This window comes from Neoarius graeffei, chromosome 21 (assembly GCF_027579695.1).
Source record: "Neoarius graeffei isolate fNeoGra1 chromosome 21, fNeoGra1.pri, whole genome shotgun sequence".
Lineage (NCBI taxonomy): Eukaryota > Metazoa > Chordata > Actinopteri > Siluriformes > Ariidae > Neoarius > Neoarius graeffei.
Window position 1 is genome coordinate 12351353 of NC_083589.1, and position 14085 is coordinate 12365437.

General features: G+C 45.1%; 2 protein-coding genes across 4 annotated transcripts in view; one reads left to right on the forward strand and one right to left on the reverse strand.

The window, feature by feature from the left end:
- snd1 (staphylococcal nuclease and tudor domain containing 1) overlaps positions 1 to 14085 on the forward strand; it is a 193415-nt gene that overhangs the window by 136933 nt on the left and 42397 nt on the right. The gene's annotated exons all lie outside the window — the stretch shown is intronic.
- Positions 3376 to 6025, reverse strand: lrrc4.1 (leucine rich repeat containing 4.1). 3 transcript variants are annotated; one of them, XM_060903561.1, is made up of 3 exons: positions 4177 to 6019; positions 3845 to 3894; positions 3376 to 3553 (listed from the first exon to the last, which is right to left on the reverse strand). In XM_060903561.1, the coding sequence occupies exons 1-3, from the start codon at positions 6017 to 6019 to the stop codon at positions 3410 to 3412; spliced, it is 2037 nt and encodes a 678-aa protein (XP_060759544.1). In that variant the 3' UTR covers positions 3376 to 3409. The 3 variants fall into 3 exon arrangements, with proteins under 3 accessions (XP_060759544.1, XP_060759546.1, XP_060759545.1); XM_060903563.1 differs by lacking the exon at positions 3845 to 3894 and having other exon boundaries at positions 3376 to 3569; positions 4170 to 6019; XM_060903562.1 differs by having other exon boundaries at positions 3376 to 6025.

Genomic DNA, 14085 nt, shown 5'->3' on the forward strand with positions numbered 1-14085 from the left:
ATGCTTAAAAACATTCACACGTTTTTTGTTTAAACGATTGACGCGCAGTTAAAACACAATGCATCATCGCGATGCTTAATAACGCGACCTCGTGTCTCCGTGTATCCTGTCTGTCAGCTCTTCCTTCTCCATTCAGCTGTACTCGAACCGGTTTCTAACAGGGTCACATCCCCCTTTACCTCATGATGCTTGAATCTGATTGGTCAGAAGCTGTGCTTCATTTTCATACAGCAGCAGGCGGAGTTCTGGCTGTGACGTGGATGTTCATGTTAATATAAAGCCCACGGTGGAGGACGACGTCCTCGGATCCTTTACTGAAGTAAAAGTACTCGTACCACGCGATGAAAACACTCAAGTCCTGCATCTATCAAACCTGAGCATGTGAGTAAGGAGCTCCGTCTGTTTCGGTCACGTTCCACCTCCGTACTCTGTGCCGCTTTCACTGAAAAGCTCGCTGGTGGTTATACGGGACAGTTTCTGCTCTCCACAGGAGCTGTGAGCTGTGATTAATAACGCGCCGAGGTGCAAACTGAGCACGACGACATCTTTTCCTGTCTCTCTGTCAAGTTACAGTGGATATAAAAATAAAAAGTTTACACATGCTTATTAAAACCACAAGGAAATCAAAGGGATGTCGTAAATAAAGAAATAGTCAGTCTTTCTACCCTTAGTGTAATACAACAAGTGGGAAAGCAAAAGGAAGTGTTTCGGGGGGGAAACGATCACAGAACCCTCCAGTTGGAGCGGGTGTGTAAACTTATAGTCACCGTACAGTGAGAAGGTTCTGTATGTTCACCTAGCATTAGCATAAGCTAGCACACACTGCATAGAAGAAGCACTTTTGTACTCGTTACCGTGATTATCTATGTACATACAGTGCCCTCGACAATTATTGGCACCCCTTCTAAAGATTAGTAAAAAGGGTTTGAAATAAACTCCACCTTCTGGTGAAGTCACCTCATCTCGCACTGGAAAAATGAGAGAAATCCCAGGTTCAGAGTAAAAAATAAACGTGCTGCCTGTGTCATAAACGAATTTTTCCGCGAGCAAGAGACGAGTCGATTTTGTAACAAAGACGTTGAACATCATGAATCTGGAGCACAGGTTTCCAAACCGGATTCCCAGTAAACGCCGTCAAGCGACGAGACTAACGGACCAATCACAGTACAGTAAAGGACAGAGGTGAACGGAATGAACTTCTCTACTGTCTGCATCTCAATAAAACCGACGAGCTGCAGCTGTTTATCTGGTGGCAGGCTCGTAGTACTCGAGTCTGACTCGACTTGGACTCGAGCACCGAGGACTCGGATGGATTTTTTTCTTCATTTTTTTTGGAACACGCCATATTCATTTGGCATAAGAGATTTATGTCTACATTAATTTTTTACACTAATTTCCTGCAAGAGAATGCACGTTCACCTGTTCATACGTCATGTTCAGGAACAAACGAATGTTAACGGCGCTAAAATGCTCAGAGAGAAGCCCCTAGGATTGTCTGCTTTGCTTTACAGACTTCTCGTGCAGTGGGGAAAAAAAACGCACTTCTACGTACGTGTTCCATATGTAGAAGAACTATCGAAGAGACGACGGGGACAACCTCGAACTTCACTCGTCATTTGGCAAGACTCCACCCAGAGAAGGAAGTGACACGCTATGTTCATTGCTCTGTTGATAGTGGGCGGGGCTTGCTGAGCGATGAACTAGCTAGTGTTAACCCTCTCTCATGTTATTTGGCCTGTTGATAGTGGGCGGGACTTGCTTTTTACCTGTAGCCTATTAACTAAAACGGACCAGCCGAGCAGTAACGTTAGTCCAACGCTGCAGCCACCGTCAAACGGTGCGGACGGAGTCTTGTTCTCGGACTCGACTACAACGCTGTCTGGTGGTGAGTGACTTTAAAGCAAGCGACTTCCATCACAAATCCTGGGAAAACTTCGACATCATGAAAAAGGTGCATCGTAAAGGGGAAAAATAATTTTTATTGCATTTACGACATTTGGCACAGTACAAATTCATGATTCTTACAAGATAAATCTGTAAAGATCAACCTAGGTCTTTTTTTTTTTTTTTTAAATCTCTTCTTAAAGAAAACCTTATATAAATAATCTCAATAATTTTATTTTACGCCATTCTCTAGAGTAGGGTTTAGAAATTGCACACTTCATGCCTTGTGAAAACACACCCCTCAGTTCTGGAACTCAGCATGGCACTGAAACCAAACCCCTCTTCAAATAGACATTTCAAGGTAGAAAATAGTCTTTAACATCTTGATATAATCTGCGTCTGGGTCTCTCCATCACCAGCCCGTGGTCGTACGAGGACGTGGAGGTGTTTGTGTGGGTGGGGTGTCCTGGGAAAATCCTTCGAGATCGTGACGTTTTTAAAAAGCGTCAAGTCCTGAAACGTACAGCGTTTCCTCAACTGACGTCTGCGTTTTTCCATTTCCATTCCAATTCCACTGAAATACATCGACGCACTAATGATCCAAAAGCAAGTCGTGTTAATTCTGCTGAAATGAAATGTGTTAAAGGAGATTTACAAATATGAACTATGACGATGAACACTAGGTCTATCTACACAGCAGATTTGATTGGTGACCTACAGGCTTTTTAGAGGGCCAGCCCATACAATAGCGTTCAGTGTATAATAATAATAATAATCTGTATTTGACTTAAGAATGGCAAATACCACTTTAAACTATTTTCCGAGTCCTCAGTCAGTCTATATTATCTCATTTGCAATGATCTTAACCTGATTTTAATATCATGGTCCTGAGCAGACAGGTTATAGCAAGCACCCTACCTACGTCTCCGTCCGGGATAAACAGCACAAGAGTCGTGACTCGTTATCAAACCCTCAATATTTCAGATGAGAATTAAGGAATCGGTTTAGTCACCATCATCATGACTCAGAGCGTCGAAACGCACGCCTCATCATCCTCCTTCCCATCATCTGATCGCTTCCTGTGTTTATGTCGCTGATTGTCGAAATTTCCCACATCGTCATGAGGTAAGTTGTAAGTTTTCTCTCTGATGAGTGCGTGCTGTTTTCTGGTGGACTGCAGACAGTCTGACGGCTCTGTTTACGACCTGAATCGCAGGAGTCCGTTTCCTTATAGAAAATAACTAAGAGTTTGTGAGGAAATCACACTTAGCTCGGACCGAGTGTGTTTATTAAACCGAGAGTACATTAAAAATATCTCCACATTTTATACACGTTATGGGCAGAAAAGCTCAATTTTGGTGTTTTTTTTTTCTTTATTTTTGTCTCTTTGCCAACACTTCACAGGTTTTCCCCAGATACTCACTCACACACACACACACACACACACACCACACTCTGTCTCTAAAAGAACCCACCCCGTGTGTGTGTGTGTGTGTTTGAGGGGGTGTGTTCTTTTAGGTGAGGGCTAGATTTGAGTCTCTTGTACTTTGTCCTTGTTGTGTGTTTTTATGACGAAGGGCTCGGGCATGGTGCTGATTCTGGGTAAAGTTCGTGGAAGTGAGTTTCCAGTGCTGCTGTTTTCTGTCCATTTGTTTGTGTGTCCCCAAGGCTTGTACGAGTTCTGTGTGCTATATTTGATCTCACGGTGGCTGTAATCCATTTCAGGCTTTCGGGGGCTCAATTCTTGCTTGTGACTAAAGTATTGCGCTTTGAGCGGGCTGTATTCTGGATGAAACGCGCTGTAGTCTGCTTGAAAATGACTGCAATCCATCTTCAAGGGGCTGTAGTTGATGGCAGACTTGTTGGGAATGTAATCAGATTTGGGCTTGTGCGTACTGTAGTCCACTTTGGGTTTGTGAATGCTGTAATCAGATTTGAAAGGGCTGAAGTCCAGTTTGACCGTTTGAGATTTGTAGTCCGGCTTGTAAGTGCTGTATCCAGGCTTGTAAGGACTCTGGTTACTTTTCTTGTGTATGTGATAATCAGGCAGTGACTTGTGCGTGTAGTTAGCTGACGGTTTGTGAGAACTGTAGTCTACTGTCGCAAGGGTGTTGTAATCAAATTTGGACACGTGTTCAGTGTAGTCCGTCTTGAGGATATCGGTAGTATCGTCTGATTTGGTTTTGGAGGTGCTAAACTGAGTTTTGGGCTTGTGGAGGCTGTAATCTGATTTGAGTTCAGGCGTGTGGTAGGTGTAGTCTAGTTTGTGGGTGATGTAGTCTAATTTCTGGATGCTGTTATAGTCTCTCATCACCGGTAGTTTCAGTGTCCCGTCCCCTGACATACTGGCAGCAGATGCGGGCGGTGGTAGGTCTTCCTTATCTACGTGAATGATCTCTACAGTCCGCGCTGACGAAACTGTGCTCCTTTGTTGGTGCCGCTTCCGCAGTTTATAGAACACGATTAGCATGACCGCTGCTAGCAGGGTTACCGCCAGAAAGCAGCCAATAATGATCTTGGTAGTCTTCATGACCTCATCCAGACTGGTGCTGCTGGGTTTGGACGGCTTCCCCGTCGTCCCTTTTGATGTGGGCACGGCTGGCGGGCGGCTTGCTGGTACGCCGGTGCTTTGGAGGATGACGGTTGGCGTCGAGATGAAAACCGGTTGAAAGACTGAAGGCAAAGTAGTGGTCGTGGTGCTCTGATCTGCTTCTGTAACAGTGCGGGGTTTGGACATTGGGTCAAGAACTTCCACCGTGACCGTGGTGAAGTAGCTGAGGTTGGACGTGTTGAGCTCTGCCGCGCTCACGTTTAAATAAGCCGAAGCATTGGATTTTCCAGCTGCGTTGGACACCATGCAGGTGTACGTGCCTGTGTCGCCCAGCAGCACGTTGGAGAAGTTGAGGGTCCCATCCTTAACCACGGTTATGCGTGGGTGGTAAGTTGCATGCGTCAGTATAGTACCGTTTGGTAGAAACCACTGCACTGATGACATGGATGCTGTTCGACATCGAAACTCTGCTACTCGATCAGCTGAGATATTGAGGTCTCGTGGAGCATCAGAAATGAAGGGGGCGGAACACTGCATCGCATCCGTGTCTCCTTGGGCCACGTCCACCAGCTGACGGCCTCGCATGTGTGCCGGTGAATGGCATCTGCCACAGCAGGTCGAGTTTGTACGGATGTATTGATGCAGCCACCGTGCTAACCATAGTGAGTTGCAGTCGCAGTTCCAGGGATTATGATGGAGGTGCAGTTCCATCAGGTAGCTCAGTGGGGAAAAGAGGTCGTAAGGTAGAGAGCTCAGGTTGTTGTGGGCTAGGTTTAGGTCTACCAGTGACGACAGGTGATCAAATGCGTTACGTTCGATTAGTCGTATTTTAGAGTTCATGATCCATAACTTTTTAAGTGAAGTCAGTCCTCTGAAGTAGCTGGGCTTGATCACAGGGAAAAAGTTCTCCGAGATCTCTAACTCCTCCAGCACTAGCAGTGAGTTCAGGTAGGGAATGTCCCCTTTGATGTTGCACATGCCCAAGTTGAGGTACTTGAGGTTGACCAGACCTTCGAAGGCCCCATCGGAAATGTACTCGAGCTTTCGCAGCTCACCCAGGTCCAGTCGCATGAGAGAGGGCACGCGGTTAAAGGCATAAGACGGGATGCTTTCAATGGGGTTGTTTCTGAGCCACAGTTCCCTCAACTTGGACAGATATTCAAAGGCCCCGCTAGGCACCACAGTCAGCCGGTTGTCAAAGAGCTCCAGGGTGTTCAGATTGGTCAGCCCATTGAACGCTCCCACTTCGATCTGTCTGATGGCATTGCGTCCTAATTGGAGCACTTCCAGGTGATGGAGATGGCGAAAGGAGTCAGCCTGCACTGCCTCGATGACGTTCTCCATTAGGTTGAGATGTCTTGTGTTGGTGGGAATGCCAGGGGGCACATGAGTGAGGCCACGGCGGGTACACACCACCTTGCTGAACTGGTTACTGCAGGAGCAGACAGGAGGGCAACCCTGAGTCCCCACTGCGCCTACCACCACCACCACCACCTCCACGTATGCGTGCACCATGAGAAAGATGACAAAGAGCAGGGCAGCTTTCCTGACTCGATGTGCAGCTACACGCTCCAGGACACTCATGTTGTGGCACAGTCATATTTCAGCATGGTCTTGGGGAGGGGAGGGAGCAAGACTGGTAAGGATGGAGGTAAAAAGGAAATGATGGGAGGGATTTGTCTCCAGTTAAGAGAACTAGCCCTACCCAGGGTTAAGCAAAACTCTGACTCGGTTTTCCATTTACTGTACTGGGGGAGGGGTAATTTTCAATGACAGTATATATGAGAGCAAAAGGGATGGGTTCGGTAGGCAGAAGCCAAGCATTAATAAATTAGAAGGAAATGACAGACTATATGTATAAAAAGGGCTGGAAAGACCAGAAACCTACCTCATTGAATTTACAGGTCCATTTTTTTTTTTTTAACCACATAGGTGCATATTTTTACTCGTATATCCAAAGGCAAAGTTTTTTTTTTGTAGAAAACCTAAGATGAACAACAAAACGATTACAAATAATTCCACAGAGGAGTATCGGAAGCAGTCGAGTTTCAGGCTCGCAGAGCTTTAGGCTAGGACAGTATTCCAGTTTTGTTGAGACGCATGCGCCTTTGCTTGTTGACGCTCTGACCGCAGATGGTTGTCCTTGGAAATTGTCTTGATGCCACCACTAAATACCTATTCTAAATCTCCATGGTGAATGCCTACATACATTAAAGCAAGGGTGAGGGGGACAAAGGGGGGGTTGGTGGTGGTAAGAGGAAGAAGCATGAAAACGCCACCGTCTTTTCAAACGCTCCCCTCTCCCTTTGTGTACCCTCCAGATTTTCCCACTTATTTTGTCCTGAGGCTGATGTTCTCCTGTCACGGCTTGTCCATTTGCCTTTGTGATGCCCAGTTAAAAAGGCTGACACGCGCACTGCAGTCATTAGGTTATTTTTTTTTCTTCCCCCCCCTCCGATGTAGCTCTACACTCGCATATGGCGGCAGCTGCACCCGTCTTCACATGCTGTCACCGCAATCCATCGAATTCTGCAGTAAAGGTTGGAAGGTAGCAGTTTGGAGGTAGCAGTAACAGTAAAAGGATCCGTTAAGGCTTGTTCACTGCAGAAAGCTGTCACTTGCGTTCAAGCATGCTCTCTTGTTCCCTTGAATGTGTATGTGAGAGAGAGAGAGAGAGAGAGAGAGAGAGAGTGAGCGAGCGAGCGCTTCTCCTCCTCCCCTGCTATGACGCTGCATTGATCTGGAAAGTATCTGTATTGTATGGAGCTGAGATGAGTGTCCTGAGCTGAGAGCAGTTTTGGAGAGAGCTCATCCCCTTGTTGGCTGCCCAGGCGTCTGGCTCGAGCTGCTGGAGGATTGTTCTGGCAAGGAAAAAGTGCATCCCCACGGCAACAGCATTCTCATCCTCTCTGAAAGTCTCTCCCTCCCTCTCTCTCTCTCTCTCTCTCTCTCTCTCTCTCTGCTGTTTCTGGCTCAATCTTTGTTCCGCTGCATTGTAGCAAGCAGATGAGACACAGGCTTATGCTCTCACTCCCCCTTTTGTCCTTCAGTGGAAGTGCAAATACACTGCTGACACATTTTGCTTCAGGCAGTGCATTGGTTTGATGCAGTTTTTTTTTCTTTTTTTTGTGCATTAACATCTACTCTCACCCCCTCTTTTTAATCACCCTCTTGCACTCTCTCTCTCTTTGGGTTTCTTGGCTCTTGGGATTCTTTATAAGTAATCCAGATTTGCTCTATTAAAACTTCCTGTCCTGGTGACTTCAGGACTGCAGAACGCTCTTGCAGCTGCAGACGTACTGAGGACGGACTGCAGTGTGAGAGAGAGAGAGAGAGAGAGAGAGAGAGAGCAGCTTGCCCTGATTTTTAGATACGCACAGTCCAACTGATGAATGACTTCAGTCACACACTGTAGACCACAAAAGCACTTCTGGAGTAGGCACAGGGTGATGCCATTTCCTTCCACGGGGTCTGGATTAGCTGAGACTCCTCTCGATCATCTCTTTCTCTCCATCGAACAGCTTTGAAACAGTTGATTAGAGCATAACGACGCAGTACACGTTTGTAAAAAGCACGGCCTTTGGGGGCAGGGATCGGGGTGAGGAATTGCCGTCTTTTGGCTTTATTTTGCATCTACGAATTTTTTGTAACGTCAGGGCCTTTGGTTTTATCTTTAAAGGGACAGTCTGGCTGCAGGTTTTCATTCTAATCGAGCAGGATCAACATTTTGATTTCATTTGTTTGATTGATTAGTGTTTCATTTCAGTCAATATTGATGATTATTATACGCACGGGCCATTTTTTCCATAGAAAAAAAAAACATGTTCTATTCCCTTCTAAGCGGGTTTATCGAGACCATGCAATATTATCATAGCGCTTATCCTCCATGTATTACGCCATGGAGAATGAGCGTGCAATGTTGTTACAGTATTGCACGTTGTCAAGACAACTCAACGTCACACGGCAAGATCCAACGACAAAACTTTTCTGCTGCGCATGCACACAATCATTTCTTTGTTAGCTGGGAAAGAGAGAAGACGGGGTTAATTCAGTGGCCGGTTTAAGCACGAAATAAATAAACTGAAACTAAAGACATTCGAAAGGCTACCAAAACTTCATTATATATTCATGTGTATTTACAAGAGAAAAACATACCAACAGACATCGAAAACTGGAAAAGAGACACGTCGAAGATATAAAACTTCCGCGCTAGTGAGTGACTGACAGTTTGTACAGAAACACAGCGGCGAGGTTTGCTTCATTTAAAGCGGACGATTTAAAGAGAAAGACGCGCTGAATTCCCGAAAGGCTACCAAAACTTCACTGGATATTCTTCACGCGTATTCACAAGAGAAAAACATGCCAACGGACATCGAAAAACTGGAAGAGAGCAATAGTGGAAATATTGTCAAAGTTCTACTTGGAGGTGAGGAAAAGTGATGGTGACTTTTACAACCCTGATTCCAAAAAAGTTGGGACAAAGTACAAATTGTAAATAAAAATGGAATGCAATGATGTGGAAGTTTCAAAATTCCATATTTTATTCAGAATAGAACATAGATGACATATCAAATGTTTAAACTGAGAAAATGTATCATTTAAAGAGAAAAATTAGGTGATTTTAAATTTCATGACAACACATCTCAAAAAAGTTGGGACAAGGCCATGTTTCCCACTGTGAGACATCCCCTTTTCTCTTTACAACAGTCTGTAAACGTCTGGGGACTGAGGAGACAAGTTGCTCAAGTTTAGGGAGAGGAATGTTAACCCATTCTTGTCTAATGTAGGATTCTAGTTGCTCAACTGTCTTGGGTCTTTTTTGTCGTATCTTCCGTTTTATGATGCGCCAAATGTTTTCTATGGGTGAAAGATCTGGACTGCAGGCTGGCCAGTTCAGTACCCGGACCCTTCTTCTACACAGCCATGATGCTGTAATTGATGCAGTCTGTGGTTTGGCATTGTCATGTTGGAAAATGCAAGGTCTTCCCTGAAAGAGACGTCGTCTGGATGGGAGCATATGTTGCTCTAGAACCTGGATATACCTTTCAGCATTGATGGTGTCTTTCCAGATGTGTAAGCTGCCCATGCCACACGCACTAATGCAACCCCATACCATCAGAGATGCAGGCTTCTGAACTGAGCACTGATAACAACTTGGGTCGTCCTTCTCCTCTTTAGTCCGAATTACACGGCGTCCCTGATTTCCATAAAGAACTTCAAATTTTGATTCGTCTGACCACAGAACAGTTTTCCACTTTGCCACAGTCCATTTTAAATGAGCCTTGGCCCAGAGAAGACGTCTGCGCTTCTGGATCATGTTTAGATACGGCTTCTTCTTTGAACTATAGAGTTTTAGCTGGCAACGGCGGATGGCACGGTGAATTGTGTTCACAGATAATGTTCTCTGGAAATATTCCTGAGCCCATTTTGTGATTTCCAGTCCAGAAGCATGCCTGTATGTGATGCAGTGCCGTCTAAGGGCCCGAAGATCACGGGCACCCAGTATGGTTTTCCGGCCTTGACCCTTACGCACAAAGATTCTTCCAGATTCTCTGAATCTTTTGATGATATTATGCACTGTAGATGATGATGTTCAAACTCTTTGCAATTTTACACTGTCAAACTCCTTTCTGATATTGCTCCACTATTTGTCGGTGCAGAATTAGGGGGATTGGTGATCCTCTTCCCATCTTTACTTCTGAGAGCCGCTGCCACTCCAAGATGCTCTTTTTATACCCAGTCATGTTAATGACCTATTGCCAACTGACCTAATGAGTTGCAATTTGGTCCTCCAGCTGTTCCTTTTTTGTACCTTTAACTTTCCCAGCCTCTTATTGCCCCTGTCCCAACTTTTTTGAGATGTGTTGCTGTCATGAAATTTCAAATGAGCCAATATTTGGCATGAAATTTCAAAATGTCTCACTTTCGACATTAGATATGTTGTCTATGTTCTATTGTGAATACAATATCAGTTTTTGAGATTTGTAAATTATTGCATTCCGTTTTTATTTACAATTTGTCCCAACTTTTTTGGAATCGGGGTTGTACAAGAGGACTTCACTTGTGGACTTCACTCAGCAAAGCCCTTTCGTTTTGAACAACTGCGATGGAACAATCAACTCCAACCAAAAGTAACTGTGAACTTGAACCGTCAGCCTGGATACAGCTCGTTTCCCCACACACACGTTTTACTCAGGCGGGTCATCCAGGAATATTAACGGCGGTTTTAGAGAACAGGTCTGAAGAAGGAGAATGTTCTGTGATCGATGGATAAATAATACTGAACATAACACTAAAAGGAAGTGTGTTGTGCTGTAACGATCGTCCGAACACATGAACGGAGAGCTTTCACGCTGTAGACAACCTGAATCAGTGTGAACGTTAGGTGGTATCGTCTATGTTACCATGACCACATGGAGTGCCTGAGTCCAGTCAGCGACCCCCCCCCCCCCCCCCCCAAAGCCATTTTTGTTTTTATTGTCAGAAATCACACATACTGAATTGTTTTTCCTTCTTTGTAAGCCAAAAAATTAAATTGCTGTAAATGAAAGGGTTTTTTTTTTCCTGAAGCCTGTGCTTGTCAATGATGGAGAGCATGAATGATTTACTGAGCAGCAGGAGCAGTACACCTGTTAAACGATTGCCTGTCTGCGTGTCACTCGTAGCACGCTCCATTATCAAGGGATATGATGGGTGTTTGAGTCTGGGAGGAAATACCCCTGGGGTTCGTTCACACAATCAGAGCTTTGTGGGGGTTTTTTTTGTGTATGAACAAACTGCATGCAGTTCATTGAATGTGATTCTCTGGCAGTTTGCATTTAATGCGTTTAAGCGAAAACTGTTGAATATTCCATCAGCAAACGTTCTTAGTGCTGTTGAAGTGTGTATCGACGGTACACATCGCGATGGTTTTATCGCCCAGCTCTAACCTGGCGTCAACTCGGAAAGTTTGTGTGTCTGATGGAAGAAAACGATCCGTCGGCAGACAGTTTGTCTGTCCGTCACCGTCACGGTATTGTTTGTGCTCACTCTCTTCCAGTCGGCCCAGTTTGTCGTCATGTGGCTGGTCAGCTAATCCATAGTGGAGCCTGCAGTGCAGGAGCCTCGAGACCAGTTGACAGGACCAAGTGTGCAGTCTCCTGTTAATATCAGTTTAGAACACATCTCCGTTCAGTTCCATCTCCGCGTTTTATCATCCATAATCCGCGCCTTAACATGCTGTGAGATGATGGAGCACAGAATGGCATGGAGGATCTTTCACGCTTCCTTTGTGCTTCTACTTCTGGTCCTCTCTGTCTGTCTATCTTTGCGGGTCTTTTCTTTTGCCCCGACCATCGGCCACCCCCCCTTTCTTTTTTTATATACTGGTGTATCTCTGTTTGTCCAAAGCACCCTTTCTCTTTCCACAAATCATAACCACTTGGTACCGAGCTTCAGTTTGGGGTTCTATACCGTATGTACCGTTTTCAGGTCTGTCGCACATCAACAACTTGTTTACCAACTGAATGTATTTACGAAGCATATAGCGTGGATTTACAACATTTTTTTTTAACACTTTTCTCAGCAACTACAAATCACAACTGCTTGATCTTTGGTACCAAGCTTCAGGTTGGGGTTCTATACCGTGTAGACCGTTTTCAGGTCCGTCGCACATCGACTTCCTGTTTACCGACTGAATGTATTTGCGAAACCTACTGTATAGGGTGGATTTTGACACGATTTCAAAATGACACTTTACCAGGTTAATTATTTGTTGACGTCAGCATTCATAATAAGTGTCCTATTCCTTCAATCGCTTGCGTTCCGATACAAGCGAGAGCGGGGGGGGGGGGATACGTAAGTGAGCAGCGGCTCACAGTTGATCATGTTTTGTTTTTTTTCAGCATTGTACATTAGTATGTCGTTAGTGATATTTGCGCAGGCTGTCCTGTATTGTGAGGGAAAAAGAGAACTGGAGTGAATCTGGATATCAGAACGACTCCTCTGCGCTAGCGCCGTGCTAATAGCCGTCCTTGCCATCACTTAATGACCTTCATTATGCCCGGCTCTGTTTGTCTTTGAGGCACGAACTCGGTTATGAAACTGCAGCTATGTACCTTAAAATCAACCTAACTGCTGCTGTTCTACTTTCCCAATGACAATGGTGGTACGAGTTGCTTTATTTTTTCCCCCCTCACTGAAAGTTCTAAAAGAACCTCTCGTGTGTGCGCGTGTGCATCTCAGTCGCCTGTAAAATCAGCTCGAAAGTGCAACCTGTACCCGAACTTGACAATGGCAGGCTCTCAGTATTCTTCTCTTTAACAAGCAGTTTGAGTTCTGCTGTGGTTTTCTTCCTCTTCTAAGTGGAAGAGGTGTTATGAGTTCTGCTCGTTTGTCCGTGCGTCCAGCTGAGATCCTCATTATTAGTGGACGATGTAGAAATTATCTCATGGATGAAATGACCAGCGCTCCCCCCCTCTCTCTCTCTTCCTGGACTATACTGAATTGCTTTTTATTCTTCCTTTAATCACACGTTTCTCATACTCAGTAAATGCCTCGTTATCACATGATGGGATTACTCCTGGTGTCTGCCGAGCCAGTGAGCCACACTGCCTGGCTTTTAAATCCACTTTCCACAGTGTTGTGAGCCCTGGGCCAAGTTTATTTTGGGGTTATCTCCCTTTGTAGTGCGGAGACTTCATTCCCATCACAAAGCCGCCCACGCATCATGAAACAGAAATCAAACGGGTGGAAGTTGCAGCGCAGCGCCTCCTTGACACTCGGAGAGGTGTTTAAAATAAATCAGTACGATTTTGATTTGCAAGAAGATTGCGCGTCTTTTGAATCGACCATACGCGTACGTAATTTTCTTGAGAATGCGAAGGGTCATGGGTGCACAAAGAGCTACAGACACAGGCATGTGCGATTAGGTCTGTAATCGAAAGGACCGTGTCCTCTGCGTGCGCTACGGTAACAGGTTCAGGTCCTGGGTTTCTTTCCTAGTTTCCTCGTAAAGCCTGGAAGTGCATCATTTTTTTTTTTAATATGGGAAATGTCGAGTTGTTGTTTTTATCTTCATGCGTGCTCGCTGTGTCTCTGCCTCGTCTGGAGATCCAGGGACTGAGCAAAGTGATGCAGTTTGCACCAGGAGATGTATGTGCAGCAGCTTACGTATAGTCCTAATCCCTGACAGCCGATCTGCAGACATGACCTAAATAGATGGAAAAGTGTTGTTATAAATCTCCTTAAACGAAACACGATGACTTTTAAAGGACGGTGTGGGTTTTGTTTTGTTTTTTTTCCCTTCCCCCCCACCTCCTGCTGCAGTGCAGGCTTGAACAGTGGTGGGGAAGCGCTCTATAGATGGGGTGGGGAGGCACTTGGCAGCACTTCCTGATTCTATTTTTTTGTCCAAGTGCACATCATCTGGTAATTTACTGATTATATGAGAAACCTTAACATAAGCACAACCAAAACATTCAGTGTCTGAGGTTATTGGTTTAAGTTTATTAATAAGCTTTCGCAGAGCACTGAGATGTAGAGGTGCGGCACAGATTTTCTTCAACCCCGTCCCCCTTCCCTCCTGAAAGAACGACTCCCGCGGTTATTTTGTGAGCCTTTCGAAGCTAAATATAACTTGAAATAAAATCGGAGTGAATTCCGTCGTAACC